General features: G+C 45.7%; 2 protein-coding genes across 8 annotated transcripts in view; one reads left to right on the top strand and one right to left on the bottom strand.

Moving 5' to 3' along the window:
• DYNC1I2 (dynein cytoplasmic 1 intermediate chain 2) overlaps positions 1-1,148 on the top strand; it is a 37,809-nt gene extending 36,661 nt beyond the window's left edge. For all 5 annotated transcript variants that reach the window (XM_079978554.1, XM_079978551.1, XM_079978555.1 and 2 more), the window contains one exon: positions 372-1,148. In XM_079978554.1, coding sequence (XP_079834680.1) covers positions 372-485 — 114 coding nt within the window. In that variant the 3' untranslated portion in view covers positions 486-1,148. The remainder of the gene's footprint in view (positions 1-371) is intronic.
• A 2,393-nt stretch (positions 1,149-3,541) lies between these two features.
• The window catches only part of SLC25A12 (solute carrier family 25 member 12), a 59,135-nt gene continuing 36,349 nt past the window's right edge, over positions 3,542-26,327 (bottom strand). For all 3 annotated transcript variants that reach the window (XM_079978469.1, XM_079978470.1, XM_079978471.1), the window contains exons 12-18: positions 24,335-24,387; positions 23,623-23,703; positions 10,420-10,560; positions 7,577-7,715; positions 6,159-6,317; positions 5,936-6,026; positions 3,542-4,124 (exon numbers count right to left, since the gene is read on the bottom strand). In XM_079978469.1, the coding sequence (XP_079834595.1) occupies positions 3,932-4,124; positions 5,936-6,026; positions 6,159-6,317; positions 7,577-7,715; positions 10,420-10,560; positions 23,623-23,703; positions 24,335-24,387 (857 nt within the window). In that variant the 3' untranslated portion in view covers positions 3,542-3,931. The remainder of the gene's footprint in view (positions 4,125-5,935; positions 6,027-6,158; positions 6,318-7,576; positions 7,716-10,419; positions 10,561-23,622; positions 23,704-24,334; positions 24,388-26,327) is intronic.

The following is a 26,327-nucleotide window of genomic DNA, read 5'->3' as shown; positions in this document are numbered from 1 at the left end:
TTTGCAAAGGGCATTAAAAGACCCAATTATCGGATGATTGATGAGTTTTGCAAAGCCCTTTTAGAGCTTCTCACAAGATCTGACCGTCAGCTGATGTTTGGGCTTTGCAGAGAGTTTTTGTGGTTGTGCATTTGCCCACATGGTTTGATTTCAAACCATGAAGGCAAAAGGCCACTTGATGCCATTGTGACAGGTGATTGGTGGGTGGCCTTGTCAAATTGGCCTGCAAGAAGTGGGGGGTGTAAAGATTTGGCCCAGTGATCGGATCCAGTTCTCCAACCCTGATCCTAGCAGATAGTTCTTTGGATTCAAGCTGATGAGTTTAATTTTCATACGTCCACTGATGTTCCCATATAACTATTTCTCCACAGCAAATTGCGGTTCCCCGAAATGATGAATGGACACGTTTTGGTCGAACTTTAGCAGAAATTAATGCCAACAGAGCTGATGCAGAAGAGGAGGCAGCAACCCGAATCCCTTCCTAGGTTGTTGAAGTGGGGGGTCTCGCTGTGAATTTGGGGATTGGTTATAGAGGGCTTCAGAATAGTAGCATGTGTTAAGTATGCGGCTGAACTTGACATTTAAAATGTGGAGTAAACTGTGGAGTCGACAAGTGTATAAAGATCAGTGAAACTGATCTTGCAAAGTTGCTTTTTAATCCCTGAATCACCACCCTTAATCTGATAGATATAATTTATTATTTACCCTGACTTGGCAAGGTGTATGTTCTACTGAAACACTAACCACGTTGAATATTTAAAGTTCAACTTTCAATGGCATATAACTATTTCAGAGCAATTTAAGTTCTGTAAGTTTCTGAACAAGAGCTTTTCCAAGTCAAACTGACAGGCTATGCTGTGGACATCAATCTCTGGGGCACTGGGAAAGCGTTATGGCTATAGTACTCTTAATGGCTTAGATTTGTGCATGCATCTGTTCACAGTAACCTTTATCCTAATTATTATATAATAGGCTCCAGGCTACAGTGGTAGGTCATGTATATGACTAAAAAAATCTGTAAACCCTTTTTTGTAATGGAAACTTTCTAAAATACCTGCTAAGTACTTTGGATTTTTTTGTTTGTTACATTTCTGCAGTAGAGTAAGAATTCTTTATAAATAAACATTACATGGCCTCTTTTCTCACAAGCATCTGTTTAAAGACTTGTTTTTCAAGAGTTTGCATTTTCATAGGTTTGTGCAGGGGCAGGGGTGAGGGGCTGCAGGAAAATAATTAACTTACAAACTCCATTTCTTTTTTTAAAAAGTATCTTGTGCCTATAATAAAAATGGATTTGGGATTTATTTTGTAATTCTTCAGTTTACTTGATATTGCTCATGTAACAGTTCTTTAAACTAAAGCAAAAAGAATGTGCACATGAAGCAATTCATGCTTTCAAAAGCAACTTGTCCATTTTTTCTCTAGGACTATGTAGTAGGTGTGGTATTATCTTACCATCACATAAGATCAGTGTAAAGTTCCACATTATTTATTTTTTGCACATCAGTTTCTTTCCTATGCAACAATAAGATATACACTTTTAATTGTTTCTGAAATATCTGCCTATAGGCTTGAAGCTATTTTTTAAGGATTCTGGATTATTATTTTTAGTTGACTTTTTACTCCCATAGGTAAAAAAGCATGCTGTTTCTACTGATGAATACTACTCAGAAAATCCAATTACCAATTCTGATATTAAATTCTTGGTTATTCTACCAAAGAGGTGATCTTTCTATTGTGACATTACACTAAAGGCTGTATGATTACTGGAGAATAATGATCACTACTTTTTCTCCTATTTTATAGAGGAACAAGCCTTGCTGCAGCAGAGCCAGCATGACTTCTGCTAGGACAAATCCTGTCTCTCTAACCTGTTGAGAGTGCTTTGACTGTCAACAAGCATGGGTGGAGGGGATCTGATTGACACAGTGTACTTGGACTTTAAAAAAGCTTTTGACAAGGTACTTCCTGAGTGAGCTTAGCAGTCATGTCATAAAAGGAGAGGTCCTTTTGTGGATGAGGAGTTGGTTAAGTAGCAGGAAGTAGATAATATTAGTAAATTGACAGTTTACTAATCTCGAACAGAGAGATACAGAAAGTAGCGTTCCCCAAGGATTCGTATCGGGACCTGTGCTTTTAAACTTATACATAAATGATCTAGAGGTAGGGGTGAGCTGTGAAGGGGCTGTGGCGATCACACAGGGTCCCCGGACGTTTCACCGTCTATTGATCCCTGTGCCACCACTTTATTTCTCACTGCCACCACCCAGGCCCTACCTGGTACAATACCGAGTCCAGTCAGGGTTAAATTGGAACATAAACTTCTGTTTATTTATTGCAGTTTAACAACCGTGTGGTTCCATAAACGGTATTGCTCAATTACAATCATGGGGTGCCTATCCAGACCTATAACTTCCGTTACCTGCTCTCACTCACTAAACCACCTCTCAGATTTTTACTTGTCTTCCTAGCTCCTAACTGTTCCTGACTCAGCTTATTTCGCTACACTAACTCAACCTACCCACAGACTATCTCAATTCACTCCCACTCCAACCAACCTCCCAACGAACTCCCCCTTTGCCCCTCCCAGAGCTGGTTTTATAGTCCCTCTGACTCCACCCCCCTGGGTCCTGATTGGGTAACCTGTTTAACTATTTCACCTCCAGCACTCTCATATGTTAACGTCACAGGGGCCAGGTTTGCTGATGGTACTTAATTGTTCAGGGTCATTAAAACAAAAAAGGGCGTGTGAAGAGCTGCAAATGGCCTCTTCAAACTGAGTGAATGGTTGGTAAAATGGCAAATACAATTCAGTGTAAACCGGTGGAAAGCAGTGCGTGTTGGGGCAAAAAAATCTTAAGGTCACATGGAGTCTGAACTGGTGGGGTTGGGCCAGAAAGAGACCTTGGGGGTTATAGCCGATAGCTGGATGAAGCCATCGACTCAGTGTGCAGCAGCTGTGAAAGGCGAATCCCATGCTAGGAAAGAGACTGGGGAGAAAAACTCATATCATAACGCTGTTATAAGGCATTCTGGTGCAAATGCATTATAGTAATGTGTATGGCTCTGATCGCCTCACCTCAAAAAGGATATCGTACATTTGGGAAAAGGTTCAGAAAGGGGCAACCAACATGTTTGAGGGGATGGAATGATTCCCCTATGCAGAAAGGGTGTAGCAGTTGGGACTTCTTGGAGAAATGACAGTAGTTAAAACTGTGGAACTCACTCCCACATGAGGCAGCGATGGCCACCAAATGAAATGGTTTTAAAAGAGGATTAGGCAAATTCATGGAGGAGAGGGCTATCCTAGCTCCTAGCCATGATGGCTATGCTCTGCCTCCACCACCAAAGCCTGTATCCTGAATACCAGTTGCTGGGGGAGGGAGTTTGCACCATTTCTTACCAGCAAACATTTTCATCTTTTTGCATTTCTTCACCTCTTGCTGTCTTGCAGACTATAGCAAGGTTGTCCAAAAGGATAACTTAATCCGTTTGCTTCCTACGGAGAAATTTAGCTTAGAACACAAAAAGAACCCTGCCATTCTTGGTTTTAATAAATTTTATTGTCACATGATTTTTAATAAAACACTTTCCAAAACATTCTGTACATTTCAAACTATTTAGAACCGCAACACCTGTTTCTACAAATGCAGTTGCATTTCAGTGCCATGATAATGTCTCTGTACAAAGTTGTACAATATGTACAGTAACATGGAGTGCAAGCTGTGCTAAGCCAAGCCCTAGTTACTTATTCTACGCATAGAACTTAAAGCTTGAATCGGTCTCCCGTGTGCAAATGATTAGCTGTGTTTTGGATAGAAAGGAGTGATTCGATGTCGGTGCTCCATTCAGCTAGAGCATCATGCAGCTGACTGGAGGAGCAGAGCCACGGCTGTAGCTCTCTGTCCATGGCCCTACTTTTTAATCTGGCTCAGGAGGGAGCGGCTGCTTTGGGCTGTGCTGAAACGGCACCTGATTTAAACTTTGGAAGAGAGAGGCCAAATTTGTTCTCTATCCCAGCAAAAGTAGCTGTTGCAAGTCGATATCCACCTATGTGGTCGGGATTGGCAGGAGGAAGGCCGGAGATTCGAGACTTGGGTGTAGGTTCTGAGCCGGAGGGTTTGCTGGTAAGGAGGCAAAGAGAAAATTAGCAGAGTTCAGGTTACATCAGCATAACGCTATTTCTTTAAGGCAGGGGTGGGAAACCTGCGGGGCAAATCCTGACCTACCTGGGAGTCCAATATGGCCTGTAAGGCCATTTCCCCATAACCAGTGTGGAGGGGGTGTTTCAGTTCTGCTCTGGGTACTGCTTTGCTAGCATGTTCCCTGTGGGGAATGTACTGCTGAAGCAACCACACTATTGCAAATCAAATTCGACAGGTGAAACCACCCGCACCCCAGTCACCTGACACAGAATCGTAGAGCTGGAAAGGGGCACCAAGGGTCATCTAGTCCAAACCCCTGCAATGCAGGAATCTCAGCCAAAGCATCCATGACAGGATGGCTCCATCCACCTGTCAAAGTTAGCCCACGGGCGAATAAAGATTTGGACCACCAGCCCATACAGGTTCCCTGCCCATACCTGAAGCGTTACACTCATGATTTCGGCCCATCCATGCATCTTTTTCGTCAGTTTTTAACAGTGTTGAGCATGGCTTGGCATGAATCTAGATCAGGTACTCAGAGCTGATCCAACAGATCACTCACTAGGGAATGTATATGCAGATCTGAAATAGCTAGGACTGGGTCAGGTGTTGTTCACTGGGCTTTTTCTCTCCCCATGAAACACCTTTTTGCATGGTGGCCTGAATCTTTTTAACAGCCGACACCACAGGGTTCTTCTAGGATTCATCGTATATACCTTGAATACCACCAGCCAAGGGCAGTAAATTGGCCATAAGCTTTGACTTGGATTCTGACTCTTAGTTTAAAGGTAAAGGGACCCCTGACCATTAGGTCCAGTCGTGGCAGACTCTGGGGTTGCAGCACTCATCTCCCTTTACTGGCCAAGGGAGCTGGCATACAGCTTCCAGGTCATGTGGCCAGCATGACTAAGCCGCTTCTGGTGAACCAGAGCAGCGCACGGAAACGCCATTTACCTTCCCGCCGGAGCGGTACCTATTTATCTACTTGCACTCTGACGTGATTTCGAACTGCTAGGTTGGCAGGAGCAGGGACTGAGCAACAGGAGCTCACCCCGTCATGGGGATTCGAACCGCCGACCTTCTGATCGGCAAGTCCTAGGCTCTGTGGCTTAACCCACAGCGCCACCCGCGTCCCAGTGGACTCTTAGTTTAAAAATGCAGAAATTCTAAGCTTGAAAGGAGAAAAGCTGAGGAACTGCTGGATGGTCCAGACACTTCTCCACCAACCCTGATCATTGACTATGCTGGCTGGGGCTGAGTTGGAGTCCAACAATGACAACATATGGATGGCCACAGATTCCCTATATTTCTTGTAGCACATCACCTGCCTGTTCTGTGTCACAGTGCCTCAACCTTACACTAAGACCAGTAATGAAAACCAGAGTGTTGAAGAGTAAAGATTATATTCTAGGTTGCTGTACTTTCCTGTTTATAGTTAGAAACACAATTTAATCTAAATGTACCAGGCCATTTTTCACCAGCCAAGAAGGGATGTGGGAACCTGTAGTTCTCCAGATGTTGTTGGACCCCATCTTCCATCATCCTTGCTCATGCTAGCTGAGGCTGATGAAAGGTGCAAGTTGAACATTGTATCAAGGGCCACAGGTTCCCTGCGCTTGGTTTAGAGCAGGCTTCCTCAACCTCAGCCCTCCAGATGTTTGAGACTACAATTCCCAGCATCCCTGCCCACTGGTCCTGCTAGCTAGGGATCATGGGAGTTGTAGGCCAAAAAACATATGGAGGGCCGAGGTTGAGGAAGCCTGGTTTAGAGGATGGTAAACTGTACTTACATGCCTCCAAAATCAACATAGAGCCAGCGCTGCAAAAGTTCATAGGTCACTAGAGTGACGCCAAACTGGGGTGAAGATCTGAACACTCGTGCTGTTGAACAGAATAAGCACAAGCTTTATTGAGCAGGTATTTAAAAGGTTGCGAGCCTTGGGACCCTCTAGTCTTCTTTAAATTAAAACAGAAGTTACAAACATACCCACACACCCCACCTCTTTTCCTTACCTGCGGCTCCTTTCCAGAAAGCTGCGGGGCCTTCTTCTCGAAGTATCTTTCCAAAGCAGTCAACAACTCCATTGTACGTCGTCTGACCAGCGCGAGCCGCCACTTGCAGTCTCGTCTTGATGACATCAGCAGGGGTCACCAAGGAAGCAGCAGGCACACCTTTTCAGGAGAAATGAGTGTTTAGTTTAACACAGAGATGGGCAGAAACATTTCTAACGCCAAAGAATATGAATACGAAAAACGGCTGAAGTCACATTTATAACAAAACCAAAAGCCAACGCAGCAGCTTCTTTCCTCTTGTGCAGCTTAACGCTTTATGCCAGAGTACATTCAATATAATTATAATAATAGTTTATTGTTTACATGCCGCCCATCTGACTGGGTTGCCCCAGGCGCTCTGGGCATCTTTCAACAAGTGAAAAAAAATGAAACGCAGTAAAACATCAAACATTAAAAAACTTCCCGATACATGGTTGCCTTCACATCTTCTCAAAGTCAGATAGTTGTTTATTTCCTTGGCATTTGATGGGAGGGCGTTCCACAGGGTGGGTGCCACTACCGAGAAGGCCCTCTCCTGGTTCCCTGTAACCTCACTTCTCACAGGGAGGGAACTGCCAAAAGGCCCTCAGAGATGGACCTCAGTGTCCGGGCTCAACGATGGGGGTGGAGCTGTTTAGGGCTTCAAATACCCATGTGGCGAAATGTACTCTGGCATAAAGCGTGAAGCTGGTAAATAACCCATACACAAAATCACATAATCAGCAATGATCGGACGCCATGCATTATGCCTGTCTGAATGGCAACGGGCCTGACAGATCCTGGAAAGAAAGGATCCAGGAAAGAAGGACTGCGCCATAAAATTGCTTTCTGCTTCAAATAAATGCTTATGTGAACTATTTTAATGGCTTCTCCTTCAAACAAGTTGCAGATGAAATGAATTTTGGCTCTCCCAAAAGAATGATTTTGAATTTCAACCTCCTAAAACACACTCTTGTTCTATATACGATGTCAGCTCCTTCCCAAATGAAGGAAAACCAGACAAGATAATTTTTATAAACTCGCCTCTCTCTGTTTCCTTGAGATTTTAAACGCCAAGCCTCCCACATTGAGAGCTTTGAAACAATCGCAACTCCCCTATTGAGGCCAAGAGTACAAATTTGACTACAAGTTGCTGAGCTGCATTAAGCTGTTTATCCACATTATGCAAATGTAATTAGCTCTCATCAAAATTACACTACCTCCCACCAAGGATAAAAGTGATCAAATTTAGATTAAGCTAGATACAATAGTGTATTAGCTTCCTATCCTTGGCTCCGATGAATATTAACGATTGCTAGGAAAGGGGACAGGTTTGGCAAGGGGGGGAGAGGTATGTGAGAGAAGAGGAGCTGCCTTTAAATCATGCCGTAAAATGTTACCTGCGATAGCACCAGCTGCAAGCAGATTAAATCCTCCCACGTGGCCATTTTCATCTGCAAGCATCAGTTTACAGTGAGCGTACACAGGAAAATAGATTGCAGAAAAGGGAATATCTCGGAGGAAACATGCTTTGGCACCCTGTCACGTGAATAAGGGGGGGAAAGTGCAAACAAGTTATAGACACACAGGATAAATTCAAACTGCCTCTATACACAAGGCTCGGGGACTATCCAGGCGCAAAGGGGGGATCTGAACGACTCCCCAGCCTCAGCCCTGAGATGTTAGCAACACTGGTTTGAGGCAGCCTTGTGGTTCTGTATAGGTACATTGTATAGGTACATTATGCTATGTCCTGGGATCCGGCCTTTTTGGTGGTGGCACCCTGGCTGGGGAATTCCTTCCCTCCTGAGATTCAACTGGCGCTCAATTGCCTATGTTCCAATGCCAATTTAAAAACGTGCTTCCTTTGCTAGGCTTTTACTGGTGATTGCTCTTGAGTCGAGCGCTTTCGCTGCAGTATTGCCGGGGATGTTTCTGATGCCAAATCACGGGCACTTCACCAAGGATGTCCCAAAACGTTTCTGAGCACAATTCAAAGTGTTGGTGCTGACCTTTAAAGCCCTAAATGGCCTCGGTCCTGTATACCTGAAGGAGCATCTCCACCCCCATCGTCCTGCCTGGACACTGAGGTCCAGCACCGAGGGCCTTCTGGCAGTTCCCTCACTGCGAGAAGTGAGGTTACAGGGAACCAGGCAAAGGGCCTTCTCGGTAGTGGCACCTGCCCTGTGGAATGCCCTCCCAGCAGATGTCAAGGCAATAAACAACTACTTTACTTGGTCCTGTTTAGGGAAGTTTTTAATGTCTGATGCTGTATTGTTTTTAATATTTGGTTGGAAGCCACCCAGAGTAGCTGGGGAAACCCAGCCAGATGGGCGGGGTATAAATTTATTATTATCATCATCATTATTATTAAAACAAAAGATTGCAACATTTTAAGTACTGGATGCATTTTTGTATATCTCAATATATTTATTTTCTTGGGTTCGTGAAAGTGAGGGCAGGGGAAATGCAATGAATGAAAGACATGCTTGCATTCCCTCCCACTCCACCTGCCACGTCTGAACAGGAACGTCTTGGCTGAGAAAATGCTATTGTGGCTCCGTGAACAAATATTACAACTGAGGGTGCAGGGCTCTTTACAATGCGGGCAAGCGAAGAAAGCTGAACGTGGATGAGCAAGAAAAGACTCGATGCTCAGACCGCATGAATCCTTGGCTGCAAGGTCTATTGGAGATGCTCAAAGACTTTAAGTACCAATCACCCACAGCCGTCAGATTGAAAAAGGAGAACCACCACTTTGGTCGAAAGCCAGAATGCTTTGTTGTGTGGCAGTGTGTGCAGTGGAAGAAGGCATCTCTGGGCTTCGTTTATGGCCATGGTCCTTCTGAATTCTATGGGCAGGAGAGTCTACTTGTGATGATCCAACTGATACCTCCTATCACCAGTATGTAGCAACCTCTCTACTGCCACCCCTGGAACAGGCTCAGTGCCGACAGCAAAATCGGTAGATCATGAGACTCTTAATTTCAGGGTCATGGGTTCGAGTCTCACATGGGGCAAAAGATTCCTGCAGTGCAGGGGGGTTGGACTAGATGACCCTCGTGGTCCCTTCCAACAGTACAATTCTATGATTCTAACGGTCAAGTCCATTAGCACAGCTTGTAGCAGTGGAATCAAAGCCATGCACATTGTCTTTGTGCCCCCCACCTCCTTTAAATCCCCAAATGATTTATAATCTTCCTCCTAAATCCATTCGCTCAATTCAAATTAATCTGGGATTCATTTTTAGCAACCCACTCACACCCTCTTTTAAGACACGTGTGTGGTTTACAAGGAAAGGGTGACAAGGAAAAATACCAGCCACCCAAATGCAGTGAAATCTTGCTCCGTGTATTAAAACACCTTTAGGAAAATGCTATAGCTATGCAGTTCCTGATGTCCTAACTTCTGGACGGAAGCTGCCACTCCAGACCCAAATTCTGTGCACAAAGAAAGGCATTAACACTGTTTCTCGGGAGCCCAGCTGCCTGAATCTGCCGAATTTACGTATTAGTCTCTTGCTGTCATGAAGGGTGTCGGAAGAAATAGTCTTCCGAGTTTAAGAAAACTAATAGCTTCCGCTCCATTACCTCTGATCTGTAATGATGGAAGTAAGTAGACCTGCAGGGAAAGGATCTGTTTACTGGCATTCTGCTAAAAGTACCGTACGGTATGGGCCTCACTGGGTTGGTTGCGGGTTTTATTCCTCCCCCCTCCCTTCACAAAACGAATTCATTATTGACATTCCCATCACTTAACTTCTTAAAGATCTGAATTCTGCTAAACTACACTACTGTTTCGCCGCCGCCGTGTGATTAAGACAAAAAGAGCAGCCCGCTGTGAATGTAACAATAGAGATAGCGGAGACACGAAATAAATGCTAAGGCTATGTGGGCTGCCATAATAAACACAAAAGGGAAAGGCGAGGAAACTTTTTCTCCCTCTACAACACACCCCACCACTTCTTCCCACTGAAACGATCTGTGCCAGAAGCCAGCGGGTCCCCAGAGCCATGACTCCCTACGGCTCGGGATAAAAGCCCGTGGAAGAAAGCGAGGGAGTGTTTTTGTACATCCCACTGCCACTAATATAAATGTGGGTTTCTCTCCATTTTCAACCATGGGGCTACCCTGCAGGCAGAGATTGTTTTCAAATTTGAAAAGATTTACACACACACACACACACACACACACACACACACAAATCTGAGCGAGTGGAATGCAGAAAGAGAGAAAATATACACCTTGTAAAGACCGAAAATCCCCAAGTCCTTTAGAACGGTGAGGGCTCTAACTTTCGGCCCCGTGGTGATTTCTCCTGCCACCTGCAGCCGAATCTTGACAATCTCCAGGGGATTCGTGAAGATGACCTGAGACCCTCCTGCCTGCGAGAGCAGAACACAACACAATGTTAAGCGATTTCCCCCAAAAGAAACCCAAAATCCACACGTGATCTTTCCACCACTTAAGAACCCGCATCCACATTGAGTATCGGGCAACGGCTTTAGGCAACTTAAGGTTTGCTTCGCTAGCTGATATTCTAGGGATCAGAGCTGCTACAGTTTTTGCAATTGATGAATATTGAGAAGGCATTCAAAAGTGGGGCATCACAAGGAGGGTGGGGAACCACCGACATCCACTCTCAGCCTCCTGCTTTTATTCCGATGGTCCTCTGCCTAGCTGGTTCTGTAGGGCGTGTTTTAGTTCAGAAGACAAATATTCCCCAGCCCCTAAGCCAATCCTGTAACTTGAATGAAAAGCAGTATAAAATCTGTGTCAACCATCACAGAATGTACAGAGAGTTGAATACACTGACCTGCCTTTTTTATTTGTGTAAATGCTTTTTTAAAGGTTTTTATTGGTTGTTTGTTGTAAATGGCTTTAGCGTTTCTATGGTGTTTGTACGTTGCATCACGTGCAAGGCAGCGGGCGGACCGTTTGGGGCTGCGCGGAGCCTGTGGGCACCCAAGCTACCGCGTCACCCCCAGGAGAGATGCATGGCTCAGGCGCGTTACAGGCCCTGTGGTGAGTGCTGCCTGGCATTTTGTCACCCCCCCCCAGTGGTGACACCCAGGGTGGCCTGCCCCCACCACACACACCCTTCCTCCGCCCCTGCGTGCAAGGGAAGCAACGAGTAAAAATTAATAACAGTGACAACAACAACAATATCAAATCAAATCAATCTTTATTATGGTCCAGAGACCCAACAAATCGTTACAAAGCAACGATTCATACAGCCTACCTCCAGGTTACCGCCAGGTTAAACAAGCATTTTGTTCAAAAGATAGGGATCATTGGTTCTTGCAACCACCGATAAAAGCTTTACCACTGCTAATGTTCTAGCATTTGTCCGGTCTTCCAACAGGAACCTGACATAGTGAGCCTCTGATTTTCCTGGGAAATGTACCAGCAAGGGTAATATCAGTTCAGCCCTGGCTTGCTCATATTTTGCACAGTGCAGCAAAATATGTTTTATGGAATCAGTGTCTTGAGCACACGAGCAAAGTCTGTCCTGGTAGGGACCTCCTCTCAACCTGACATCCAACACTGCAGAAGAAAAGACGTTTAGTCTGGCTTTGGTGAAAAGCCTTCTATAATTTGGTACTGTCAGGTTTTTAATGTAAGATGTTAACTTAGAGACATGCCCATATTGTACTCCTACTGCCAGCGGACTACAGACTGCGTGTGATCGAGATCGCAAGTCACTGTGTGCATTATCCCATAGTCTTTGCTTTAACATCTTTAGGGCGCCTTCATAACCCAGGCAATATTGTTGGGGAGGGGGGTGTGACAGACCAGTAGAGGTGGCTTTTCTAGCCATGGTTTTCTGCCATTTGCTGACAAACTCCTCATTGGTCAGGTGTTGGTACAAACCCTTCCCTAGATCAAACGCTGAAATCCTGAGCCAATGTTTTAGGGCAGCCCACCATGCTTTAGTTGAAATTGCAATAATAAACAAATGTCTATTATGCCGTGCTTTCCTTCTTCTTGGTACGGAACAAATAAGCAGGTTTTTCACTCGGTAGGTGGAAAGCCAGAGAGCAGCTCACCCAGTCTTAGTGGGGTTTGCATGGCACTGGTGCAATTTTGCACGCAGCCTAACACAGGAAAGCGCATTCTGAAAGCGCAGACAACCAGAGGCATGTGACTGGCTAGCTGCTGCTGATGTCACAGCAGCAGCAGAAGTGCAGTTCACTAGCCAAAACCACCAGCAGCCATGGCAAAACGACAGATAAAGGAAGGAAGAGCATTTCACCAGGAGGTGGTGAGGCTATGGCAACCAGCACTGTGCAAGTACACGGCTGCTGAACGGAGGGACAGACTATCAATGCCATCAAGGGCGACCCTACACTCAAGCCACTGGACTCTTGCTCATTGATGGACTTCCTCCACTAACGTGGAACAAAAGACTGAGGTGGAATAAAAGACAAGGGTGAAAAGGCCCGGCTATCACTGCACCTTCCGTCAGCTTTGACCGGTGGCCCTACTGGGACCTTCTCTGGACAGGGAAAGCCTTCTGTTGCCTATGTTCTGGCAACCTCTAGGCTGGATCACTGCAATATATGGGGCTGGCCTTGAAGCGAGTTCGGAAAGTGTAGCTGCTGCAGAGTCCAGCAGTTGGACTGTCGACCATCGCAGGGTAGCCCAAACGTATAGCTCCAATTCTGGCATGACCGCACTGGCTACCGAATAGTTTCCAGGCTCGGTTCAAAGGGCAGGTTTTGCCCCCCATACTTCGCCGCCAGCCTCGCCCAACAAGAACCAACCGTCCAAACTCTGCAATCATCACCTGAGGCCCTTCTCTGCTCTGCAAGAGGTCTGTAGGGTGGCAACCAACAGCAGGCTTTGATTCGTATAAATGTGTGTTTTAGGTTTTTAATGGGAGAGTTGGCTGTTTCAGCGTTTCTACTGCATTGTAAGTCGCTTTGGGTCATTTCTGCGAGCAAAGTGACTAAGAAATATAAATAGGCACCATCGCTGCTGGAAGGGAGCATTAATTGCTGTTGTGCTTGTCAGTGTTTAATGATTTTGAGTGATGGCAAAAGGTGAGCTGAATGAAAATTGGCTTTTGCTCCTGTAAATAATTGGCAGGGCTCTTAGGCTTGACTAGGAGAGCTTTTTACCATTTAAACTGGAAATTCATTGTTTCAGAGTGAATAATGGGCACACCTCCATTACTACATCTGTTACAGTAAAAATTATATATTAAAAAAAAAAAAAGGTGCGGGGGAAGATACAGACAGAAACAGATTGATATTACCAGTTTCCCCAGCCTGGGTGTGACACAAATTCAACAGCTGTCAAGTTGTTTTATATTTCATTAGCAAGAGCGCAAGCTCACAGGAGGTTTGCTGCATGAACTGCTCTCTCCCAAGTTGTGCGTTTTAACCTCAGACATTCACCAAGCTGCATTTCAAAATTTCACAGGGCGATTCAACGTGACAGTTTCGCTCCAGAAGCATGTAAACGTACTGGGAAGTGACATGTTTAGACTTTCCCTTGGCCCGCTATAGGTTTAACCACCCTTCACTTCTGGAAAAAGTGCAGGGGTAATCGTGGGACAGACGGCTGGACCGATCCACCTACTCGGAAGGGCTTGTCTGCCTCTACCAAAATTAAACCTGGATGCGACACTTTGTTTTAAAATTATAATAATAGGCTCTGGGAAATTGGGGGGGGGGGGAGAGATTTTCACCAGCACAGCACCACAAAAGAAGAAATTTAAAACCCTTTCCTCCACAACCATGATCTCTCCGCAAAATGCCCCCGTTTGGCTATCGGCAGTGTCATATACCCCTGCCATCTCTCCCTTGACATAGGTCATCCTAAGGGCAACCAAGGTAGTTTCAGTGCCTAAAAAGGTAAAAGCTAAAGGACCCCTGGATGGTTAAGTCCAGCCAAAGGTGACTATGGAGTGGGGCGCTCATCTCGCTTTCAGGCCAAGCACCCACCCATCACAATTTGCAATATATCGCTAGGTCAAAAATTACGAAACCAATATCATAATTTTGGTTTTGGACAATATCTCGCCCAGCCCTAGTTGTGGGCATTGTAGCCAGCAGTTTGAGCTGTGTAACTGATGACACACACTGATACCATAAGCATTTTGCAAAATATTTTCTCTTCCCCTCCCATTAGAAAAAACAAGGCAAAACTGACTTGAAAGGTGTAGATTTGTTCACTGAGTCATTAAAGATATTTCTTGTAGAAATCTCTCTCTCTCTCTCTCTTTAAAAAAGAAATAGAAATTGAATTTGGCCAGACTAGTCATTTGAGATTGGTTCACCAGAGTTTACTGTGGTGCCTGTATATATGGGAAATTCTGTTTTGCAAGGTGTTGTTTTGTTTTTATTTTTAATCTTTTAGAAATTAGAGTTCCTGCAGGGCTGGCAAAATAACCCTGTAAAAAAAGTCAAATAGATCAATTCATAAACATTTTTATTTTCGAAGGAGAGGGAGGGAGAAGCCAATCACGGCCCAATTAACTTCCCCAGTTCCTTTTGTGGAAAGCAGTTGAAATGGTGTTTTGCATGTACACAAACAGCAGCAAGCTCTTTAAAGGGACAGGGTTTCAGAAAATTGCAGCTTTGACTGATGGAACCTGTATCAGTAGCTTCAGGTTTTTTGGGCTTCAGAACCGTGTTGATGGCCTGAGAAGCACAATGTAGCTTATTTCTTTTAATTAAAATGCACAATCTTGTCTAAGGCTCTGTGATGAGGCCGCAGTCCTAGGCTGTCATGTGTGAGGTCAGAGGCAAAACGCACAGAAAATATTGCAAATTCCAACTTCATCCAATTGCCCCACCGCCGAGTCCCTCACAGTGAACTTTCAAAGCACCTCCGAAAATGTGTGCACGTCTTCCCTGCCTGTGCACATGACTAAGTGTGCGGCCATGAGTCCTGCAAGCAACACTATTTGGTGTGTCCCAAAATACACCCCCCAAAAGTTGGCAGGACTGCCTGCTCTGACAGCAACCATCAGCTGCTTGAGGGACTACAAGGACTTGGGCTCATTCTCCTACCTATTCCAAGAGGTGACTGGTGGTGTCAACACTTAAGTCCTGTGGACTGAAGATGCACACATCTCCAAGTACTTGAGTGCAAGGATCCGGCCGCAAGAACTGCAGCACACAGAGGGCTGCACTGACCAATGTCATGTTACCAGGCCAAGTTCAAAGTTGGCATAGGCTTATCTGCTTTGCTGCTATAGACCAGTTTACTTCAAGGATTGCCTTAAATGTGTCCCCTTGTTCACTTTGGTCTGTGGAACTCACACTTTTACAAGTGCTACACAATGCCCGTTCTGCATCTGCGACGAGTCATTCCTTCAGTGTGGCAGCATCTGTGCTCTGGAACTCTCTGCCACTTGATATTGGGCAGGTGTGGCTTCACTATTTATTTATTTTTACATGCTGGATGAACAGGTTTTAATTTCCAGACACACAAGTTAGTTACACTTATTTTAAAAGCTTCACTGATTTTACCTTGGTTTTTAAAGATGGTTTTACGCATCTTTGATACTGGCAAATTGGAAAAATAAAAATGCGGCTCCCTTCTATGATTGAAGATTTATACAAACTCGCAACATATGAACATCTTGCATATAAACGAAGACGTGCCATGGACAAATTCAACAATATTTGGAATCCATTCTTACAAATACTGTAATAGGTTAAACACAGGTTCTGTTTCTCCTTTTATCTCTTTTATTTACGTCTCACCATGTTTAGTGCACATTTAATTATGTACTTTTTGAACTAAAAAAAAAGATGTTTAAAATCATTTTTAAAAAAGATGGCTTTATGCATACTTGTTTTTAACTGGCTTGCATGTTTTAGTCATGTTGCATATGGAAGCTTGGGGGAATTTATTTTTCAGCAACATGTTTATGGATTTTCTAAAGAAACATATAAAGCCATTGCATTAGCAGAAACACTTCTTCCTGTGTAGATGGATTTTTTCATTCTGCCCCCCCCCAACTGCCCCTTAATTTGCTCTGGGGGAGGGGTGTCTCCATACACTCAGGAGCAGATTTAGGTAAGTGCGGGGGGGGGGGGGGACGACGGAGAGGGAGGGGAAGTTCCATTGCATGAGAGTAAGCCATTCTCATTGTGCAATGACTTGACTGGATTAATCTGGAATCCTAAAACTTTCCATCTTGGATCAGTGGCTGAACTGTGGAATAATTTGTTCTAGAGTTCCATTCCTTATATTAAGTGATGATCAGTGAAGGTATTTTGTTAAGGTGGAACTGGAACCCCTCTGAACAAGGTAAAGGTAAAGGACCCCTGGACGGTTAAGTCCAGTCAAAGGCGACTATGGGGTTGCGGCACTCATCTCGCTTTCAGGCCAAGGGAGCTGGCGTTTGTCCAGAGACAGCTTTCCGGGTCATGTGGCCAGCAGGACTAAACCACTTCTGGCACAACGGGACACTGTGACGGAAGCCAGAGCACATGGAAACGCCGTTTACCTTCCCGCCGCAGTGGTACCTATTTATCTACTTGCACTGGCGTGCTTTCGAACTGCTAGGTTGGCAGGAGCTGGGACAGAGCAACAGGAGCTCACTCCGTCATGGGGATTCGAACCGCCGACCTTCCGACCGGCAAGCCCAAGAGATTCAGTGGTTTAGACCACAGCGCCACCGGCATCCCTATCCCTCTGGAGAAACATGACTTGACTCAGGCTCTGTGCAGCATGTAGCATAATACTGGCACCCAACAGATGCCCCACTGTAGCAATGGCTATGGTAGCAGCATGGGTGTTATCACTGCTTTAGAAACTGAAATTTATTAAGGAGGGGAGACCAAGGAAACTTGGTTCCAAACCTTCAGCGGGGAGGGGGCAGAACACCCTGGAAAAAAGATTCTATGCAGACATTCTGACAGCGCATTGGCATGGCTGTGCTATAAACAACAGCCCCATTCAAATACAGTGTCCAAATAATAAGCCCAATACAAGCCCAGCTATTCGCACATGCAGAAAACGGTTCCTAAATTATGACAGACACCTTTTGGGGCAGCAACATGACAAATTCAATCCTGAATGGAGGTTATTCATACAGATCAGGAGTAGGAACAATTCAAGCTCCCTTGCTTAACCTTAACGTCATGTAAAATAAAGTCTCCACGAGGAACAAATGCAAAAAAACTCAAGCTGACAGCAAAGGTTATGAGAGAAGAGATGCAGTCTGAGATCCCACAGCAAACACCTTTTGACATGCCAGAGGCGGAAGGAAATGCACAAGTGACCCTGGAAGAGGAGACCTCTTGCCCTTTCCAATTCCACCGTGAGGCACAAGACACAAAGGGGGAAGGGGGGGGGAGGCGCCTCGGCCCTGCCCCCAACACCCGCTTCCTCTTGCTGAAAACAGACAACGTCCCGGACCAAAACTTTTCCCCACACTGAAAACATTGTCCTTTGACTTAGATTGATCTTAGGAGACGATGTCTAGGTGCTCACACTCCCTTCTCCCAGCTAAGCTCCAGAAATTTGTGCTAACTCTCTCAGGCAAGTGCGCATTAAGGGCCCTCTGCTTTTAGGGATCTTGGGGAATTTTTCCCTCCAGCACATCACTCCATTCTCTCAATGGGGCTTTTTTTTAAAAAAAGGATGCACAATCAACTGTGTGCCCTGGGCTGCTTCTTGCAGCCTGACAAGTACAGTGGTCCCTCGGGTTACAGACGCTTCAGGTTACAGACTCCGCTAACCCAGAAATAGTACCTTGGGTTAAGAACTTTGCTTCAGGATGAGAACAAAAATCATGCAGCGGCAGCAGGAGGCCCCATTAGCTTAAGTGGTATCTCAGGTTAAGAACAGTTTCAGGTTAAGAACGGACCTCCGGAACGAATTAAGTACTAAACCCGAGGTACCACTGTATATGGAACGATGCTGTGAAAGTAATAAAGTCCCTGCCTCCCTTTCTTCCTGTTTCTTAAAAACAGAAGCACACAAGGGAGATAGCTAGGTGATTCCACTTCTGTACAGCCGACGTCAGTCAGCTACATCGTCCTGCCCCTTCTGGAAATACGGCCACTTCGAAGACGCCATCTACAGAAACCAACAGCCCTGCTCCAATAAAAGGAATCCATCCCTTTTTATCCCTACAGCACCTCTATTGCGATTCCCCCCCAGTTCCGATGGGGCTGCCCACTCCTGGTAGGGTCAAACCTGGCCACGGTCCTACATGCATCACTTACTGTTCGGCTGCACTAGAATCACACACAACGTGAGGCTGCCTTTGAAAAGCATTTAGGAGCTTCGATACATGAGGAATGCAGGCGCTAAAATCTCGACTGGGGAAAGGTGCTGGGATCATGTGGCCCCTTTTATTGCGCCAGCTGTTTCAGAGTGCAATTTAGGGTGCTTTGTTGTTTAGTCGTGTCCGACTCTTCATGACCCCATGGACCGGAGCATGCCAGGCACTCCTGTCTTCCACTGTCTCCCACAGTTTGGTCAAACTCATGCTGGTAGCTTCGAGAACACTATCCAACCATCTCGTCCTCTGTCGTCCCCTTCTCCTTGTGCCCTCCATCTTTCCCAACATCAGGGTCTTTTCCAGGGAGTCTTCTCTTCTCATGAGGTGGCCAAAGTATTGGAGCCTCAGCTTGACGATCTGTCCTTCCAGTGAGCACTCAGGGTTGATTTCCTTAAGAATGGATAGGTTTGATCTTCTTGCAGTCCATGGGACTCTCAAGAGTCTCCTCCAGCACCAGAATTCAAAAGCATCAATTCTTTGGCGATCAGCCTTCTTGATGTTCCAGCTCTCACTTCCATACATCACTACTGGGAAAACCATAGCTTTAACTATACGGACCTTTGTTGGCAAGGTGATGTCTCTGCTTTAGGGTGCTAGTTATTTAGGGTGCTAGTTATTTAGGGTGCTAGTTATTACCTATAAGAAGCCCTAAAATGCCCTGGGACCAAGAAGAGAAGACTTTCTTTTAAATATATATTATTATTATTTTTTAAAAAAACAGCGTTACTGGGGAAGCGCTCAAACAGTTGCCTTTCTGCAACGGATTGGTTCAGAGACATTTGTGCAAGTAGCGCTGTTCTTTTAGTATTTGGGGCAGAGGATGTGCCATTCAGAGCCAGAAAACCCTTAGGATTCCTCGTCTGCTACCCAAGGGGAGCTTAGTGGGAAAGCAAAGTTCCTGGGTTCAAACCCCAACATCTCCACATACGGCTGGGAAATACATCTTTCTGAGATGCTCTGCCAGCCAGAGTAGGCAATGATGAGCTCAGCTTTTGATGTTCAAATGTTCTCAGTGCGAATGACGGACTACACTTCAGTTTAAAATGCCTTGAGCAAAAAGGGACAGAGGTAGCGCTTAATGAAGACTTGCCCATGCTAGAAACATGTTTTGGTACAAAACGATATTAAGTTAGTAACCCTAATAATCAAAATTCATTACCGAAACAGAAATCACTAAGATTCCTTACTGAACACATGTCGCAGCATGGGGGAAAATAGCCTAATGAATGCATACCTGAAAACATCCTCAAGCAATTTTTTTTTTAAAAGGAACTCAAGTCTAATTTAAAATGTGCATACATTTTCATAAAAATTATACTGCCGTTAGGCTGTGTGGGCTTCCTCATGAAACCACAGCAGCCCTCAGCAGTTTATAGCTGACTTGGGGGGGGAGTGGGGGGGGAGAGAAGTCAGCAGATGTGTCAGGCCTTTGAATTACATTTATTTGCGGGGTTGAGGGGTCTCTTCCATATAACTGTAGCTGCTTCTAATGGGCCTTCAAAAGCAAGATTAGGTTCTCTCTGGGGTATGGCTATAACTCGCGCAGTTGTTGCCTTTCCCAAACGTGGGTTTGTACGCTGACAAGCGAAGGCTGGGGTATCTACAGGGCTGCCATTTCTAATCAGGGAAAAGTAAGAACAGCATCACTCCAGGGCTGCCTCTTTGAATTCGGAGTTTGCAGAGGTCAACAGCCTCATTGCCCATGGTTTTGGTGACAAGCTGAAGAGATTTCCATCCAGCCTGTTCAACTGGAAGGTATTAAGAGTTCCCAGATCCAAACCCAGGAGGGCTCCTGCCTTTGGCCACAGCTGCACCATACATATAAAGCATTATTACAGCACTTTGGCAGAATCCTGGGCGCTGCAGTTTGTTAAAGGCGCTGAAAGCTGTTAAAAGGTAAAGGTAAAGGTACCCCTGCCCGTACGGGCCAGTCTTGACAGACTCTGGGGTTGTGCGCCCATCTCACTTAAGAGGCCAGGGGCCAGCGCTGTCCGGAGACACTTCCGGGTCACGTGGCCAGCGTGACATCGCTGCTCTGGCGAGCCAGAGCCGCACACGGAAACGCCGTTTACCTTCCCGCTGGTAAGCGGTCCCTATTTATCTACTTGCACCCGGAGGTGCTTTCGAACTGCTAGGTTGGCAGGCGCTGGGACCGAGCAGCGGGAGCGCACCCCGCCGCAGGGATTCGAACCGCCGACCTTCCGATCGGCAAGCCCTAGGCGCTGAGGCTTTAACCCACAGCGCCACCTGTTGTTAGGAGAGCCCTATTCCTCTCACAGAGGTACAGTTCCCAGAGTTCCCTGGGAAGAGGGACTGGTGTTTAAACCACTCAGCTCTGTGATGGGAATACAGTCGTACCTTGGAATCCATTCCAGAAGTCCGTTCGACTTCCAAAACGTTTGGAAACCGAAGTGCGGCTTCTGATTGGCTGCAGGAAGCTCCTGTAGCCAATCAGAAGCCCCGTCAGACGTTCAGCTTCCAAAAATAGTTCGCAAACCAGAACAGTCACTTCCGGGTTTGCAGCGTTCAGGAGCCAAAACTAAGCCGTTCGAAAACCAAGGTACGGCGGTAACTCTCAGCACCCTTCTCAAACCATGGCGCCCAGGATTCATTGGGGAGAAGCAGGGTTGCTTAAAGTGGCGTAATAGTGCTCTACATATATGGTTCAGGTGTGGCCTTTTAGATGTGCTTGTTGTTGTTGTTGTTGTTGTTTAGTCGTATCTGACTCTTCGTGACCGCATGGACCAGAGCATGCCAGGCACTCCTGTCTTCCACTGCTTCCCACAGTTTGGTCAAACTCATGTTGGTAGCTTCGAGAACACTGTCCAACTATCACGTCCTCTGTTGTCCCCTTCTCCTTGTGCCCTCCATCTTTCCCAACATCAGGGTCTTTTCCAGGGAGTCTTCTCTTCTCATGAGGTGGCCAAAGTATTGGAGCCTCAGCTTCAGGATCCGTCCTTCCAGTGAACACTCAGGGCTGATTTCCTTAAGAATGGAGAGGTTTGATCTTCTTGCAGTCCATGGGACTCTCAAGAGTCTCCTCCAGCACCAGAATTCAAAAGCATCAATTCTTTGGCGATCAGCCTTCTTGATGTTCCAGCTCTCACTTCCATACATCACTACTGGGAAAACCATAGTTTTAACTATACGGACCTTTGTCAGCTTAGAATGGATAATAACATTAAGCACAACCGAGTCTATTGTTTCACCAAAGTGAGGACAGAAGCTACATAGGAAGACAGATGCTTTTCAACTCAACTCTTTAAAAAGGTACTAAAAGCACTATGATGCCACTTTATGTGGCGAACCATCCTGACCTTTACGTACAAAGGGCGATATACAAATAAATAGTAAACAATAAAAATACAATACCTTTGCAGGGTCCGGGTTTGACAATTCAACAGGGACCTTCCCCAAACGCTTTAAAAACAGCAAGCCAAGCCTGAGTGTATATTTGAACAATGAACCCATGGTGAAATTGGGGTAAGTGTGCTCACCAAAACCAGCCAGCATTCATTCAAACGGCTGTCGGTTCTCTGAGAAACAGATTACCTGCCTCCAGCCTTTGCATCAGTTACTCTCCACACTCTTGGGGGGGGGGTACATTTCTGGTTCCTGAAGGGTACAGTAGAACTGAGGTGGGCAGAAAGAGCAGCTGCCCTTCAGTAAGAAATGTGTTAGAGTGGAACTCCTTGCATTTCAATAAGATTCAAGCTGCACTGGAATTAATGCGTCCGGGAAAATGTCAGTGATATATTGTTCTGAGAAGGATGGCAGCTCAAGTTGGTGGTGGGGCATTCGCTTTGCACCCAAAAGGTCTCAGGCTCAACCCCTTGCTTCTGCAGGTAGGACTGGGAGAGACCTGTGTCTGAAGCCTTGGACAGCTGCTGCCAGTCAGTGTAGACAACAATGGACTTGATGGACTGACCTGGCACAAGGCAGCTTCCTATATACAATGTACAATGGAACACTTAAAACTCCCACTGATTTCACTGGGACAGAATTAGGCACCTGCTTAACTCTACCCCATGGAAATCAATGGAGCTCATCAATGGCCGTGGATTTACCGTATTTTTCGCTCCATAAGACGCACCTAGTTTTTAGAGGGGAAATGCAAGGAAAAAAATATTCTTTAAAGGGAGCACTGAGCAGAGCCTGTATGCATCCCAGGCCCTGCTCAGCGCTCCCTTTCAGGAGCCGCATGGAGCGTGCGTGTGGCGCTTGCAGGTTTTTCCCCAAGGAGGCTGAAAAGCCCCCAAGCACCGCACACACGCTCTGTGCAGCTCTTGGGGGCTTTTGCAGGAGGTGGAGGAAAAGACAGAGCCGCACGCTCTGTCCCTTCCCCCACCTCCCGCAATAGCCACGTGCTGAGCCAGAAGCCAGGACAGCAAGCGTATTGCTGCGCAGCGATCCCTCTTGCTGTCCTGACTTATGGGATAGCCGCGCGCAGCCTCTCCCAGGCAGCAGGATGAAGGCTCCCCCAAGAGCCGCGCTCCCTTTTCCCTCCTCGGGGAAAAGCCCCCAAGAGCCGCACACGCGCTCCAAGCGGCTCTTTAAAGGGAGCGCTGAGCAGAGCCTCCCGCCTGCATTCGCTCCATAAGACACATACACATTTCCCCTTACTTTTTAGGAGGGGAAAAGTGCGTCTTATAGAGCGAAAAATACAGTGCATTGTTACTTACATAAATGTCCTCTTGATTAAAAAACAACAACTGGAGCCAGATAAATCCTGTTGCAAGCAGACAACGGATTTGCTCTGCAGGAGATAAATAAAGCTCCTCTCCACCTTTCAGACAAAAGGAACTCTTCTGCCAAAAAACCGAGAGAGCTCTACATCTCTCTCTCTCTCTCTCTCTCTATATATATATATATATACAGCCGTGGCTTTCTCACGGTCATTTTCTCCAGCCGGTGTTGACAATCAGAGCTGTTCTGTGGGGGAAAACAACCTGACATTTCTAACAACAGCTCTCTGTTGATGGTTGTAATGTAAAGAGATGCCCTGCTTTGCTGTAACCTGCTCCACGTAGCAGCTGGCAGTGGAAAAGGTGTCAACAGAAAGGGACAAACAGCACCAAAATTGCAGCAGCTCTTCCTGTGACACAGCGATAAAATTGTTCTGTGTCAGCAGTCATTTTAATATGGGGACAAAGTGGGAAAGGTGTCTCCTTCCCATGGCAGGGATACTTACGCAGCCTCCCGCAAGGATCTCTGCATACAGTGGAATGGAACCGTCTCTCTGCGTGAATTTGTCTCTGACAAAGTCATTGACCTAACAGAAAGACATAATTAATACCATCAGGCCCCAATTCCACCTTCCTCATCTACAGTTTTATTCAGGAGATCTAAAAACAATATTTGGATATTTGGATTTGATATCTGGAATCCATTCTGACAAATTCTGTAATAGGTTAAGATCTGGTGAAGTACAGTAACAACCTGGTAAAGTACATGGGTTTTGGGTTCTCCCCACCTCCTCCCGTTATTTTCTCTTCTACACAGGTTCTGTTTCTCTTTTTCTTTTTCTCTCTTTTATTTACATCTCACCATGTTTAGTACACATATAATTGTGTACTTTTTGAACTTTCAATAAAGAATTTTTTCATTTTGTTTAAGGAGATCTAAAAACAAGAGGCCAGAGTGTGGCAGTTCCTGGCACAGAGAAATCACCTGAGAAACGTTTTGGGTGTTCTTCAAAAATAAATATTTCTCCCCCCCCCCAAAAAAAAGAAAGCCGTGCAAAAGTGTTGAGCTATCCTCACTTCAAAATATCTTTATGTTCATGTTTTTAATACAGCATTTGGACTTGTATGTACGTTTGGAGCTGCTTTTGAGGAGCGTCTCCTCCAAAAACTGGATCGAAAACCCTCTGAAGAAAATTATTTAAAAATAAATATACTCACTGTAAGCTTAATGGCTTTTTCTGGAGCGACACCAATGAGCTGTGGAAGCAACCCTAGACAAATGGAGCAAATGTATCACAATTAGACACGCTCAAGTTTGCTGGCATGACGTCTAGGGTGCTTTGCCCTTAAATAGCCTAACACATCCATTTCCCCACAGAGGTTTTCCTTTGACATCAATGATGTTTCTACATATGGAGCTGGCCGTTCCGCTATGTGCCCATTGCGCTGTTTTGCAACTGAGCATTTCAAGACTTCTTTCAGGGCTTGCTGGCGCTGCATTTTCCTAAGTCTATTGCCCGATATCAGCTGCCTGCTATGAACTGAAATCAGCTTTATTGCTGCTGAGTTATTCCCAAACGTCTCTTGCGGGATGCTCAGAGCACGCAGTGTGCCTTTCTTTTAACCGCAAGATGCTACTCCTTGTCGATTTGATCAATCGGCAATCAGTCACTAGGTGGTTTCATTCATTCCCAATCAAGTCCTGCCGCTTTTTACTTCTTATTTAAACTGCTGCTTGGAAACAAAATTGAAATGCCAGGACGTCTAGCGAGCTCTGTAGACACTCCAGTCAAGCGTCATTATATACACAGTCAGGCAATACCATTTCCTATAGTTAACCTAATTCATAAGAGAAAGACAGTGGCTTGGATCCAGAGAAGTGAAAGTGAAACGGAACGTGAAGAAAGTTCTATTCCCACCCACCCCTTTCCCCATTCTTCACTCTGCATTCCCTGAATGGCATGGGATGGAGATCCATGCGACGGTCACCTCCAGGCTTGACTACTGTAATTCGCTCTACGTGGGGCTGCCCTTGAAGCTGTCCCAAAAACTCCAGCGGGTGCAGAATGCTGCAGCCAGGCTCCTCACGGGGTCTCTGCCATGGGAGCATATTCACCCAGTGCTCTTCCAGCTGCACTGGCTCCCGGTGGAGTACAGGGTCAGATTTAAGGTGCTGGTTTTGACCTTTAAAGCCCTTCACGGCCTAGGACCCTCGTACCTACGGGACCGCCTCTCCCAGTATGCCCCACGGAGGACCTTAAGGTCCATACATAGCAACACCCTAGTGGTCCCGGCCCCTAAGGAAGTTAGACAACCAGAGCCAGGGCCTTTTCAACACTGGCTCCGGCCTGGTGGAACGCTATCTCATGAGACCGGGGCCCTGCAGGATCAGATTTCTTTCCACAGGGGCTGTAAGACAGAGTTGTTCCACCTGGCCTTTGGCTTGGAATCCGCCTGATCCCCTCCCCCTCTTTCCTTTTCTTTCTCCTCCTGTGATGAGGCTGCATTTTAACATTTTAATGTTTTACTGTTTCAATATTTTAATGTTGTATTCTATTCTTGTTTTTAAGTTGTATTCATTCAACTTGTTTTATTATTGCTTGCTAGCCGCCCTGAGCCCTGCCTTGGCTGGGGAGGGCGGGGTATAAATAAAAATTATTATTATTATTATTAGAAATCACCCAAAGTTGGACTGAGCTCCAGGCACATAAGATGCTTCCACTTCATTTTGGGCAACTTCCTCTTTTCTAGCGCTACACACTTTCCTCCATTCCCATACCATTCTGGCGCTCTGGGGAATGTTTATGGGAGGTGAAGAGGCTGGGAGAAAGCAGAAAAATCCCCTCCCATGAGTTTTCTCCTGTGTGCAGTTCTCAGTATCCAGGCCAACACTACCTACATCTACACACAATGCTCTCTCTTCACTACCTAAAAGAAAGTAACTTCTAAGACCAATGCAACCATCTACTTTGTTACTTACATCGTTAAAATGGAGAGACAGAAGTTTTAAGCACTAGGAGGAAAAGTTAGTGTTAAGTTACAAAAGAAGATGAAGTTGCTGGATTTTTTTTCCCCAGTTAAGTGCAATGTGAGGCTACCAGCACCAAAACACATACATACTTGCACCTGTTTAAAGATAGATTGTTTGTCAAGCGAAGTTTCTTTGGGTATAACATAGTCACAGGTTGAGAACCAGGAATTTTGGGGTGGC

This window comes from Podarcis cretensis (assembly GCF_951804945.1).
Source record: "Podarcis cretensis genome assembly, chromosome: 1".
Taxonomy (NCBI): Eukaryota; Metazoa; Chordata; class Lepidosauria; order Squamata; family Lacertidae; genus Podarcis; species Podarcis cretensis.
This window is presented reverse-complemented; position numbering and strand designations above follow the sequence as displayed.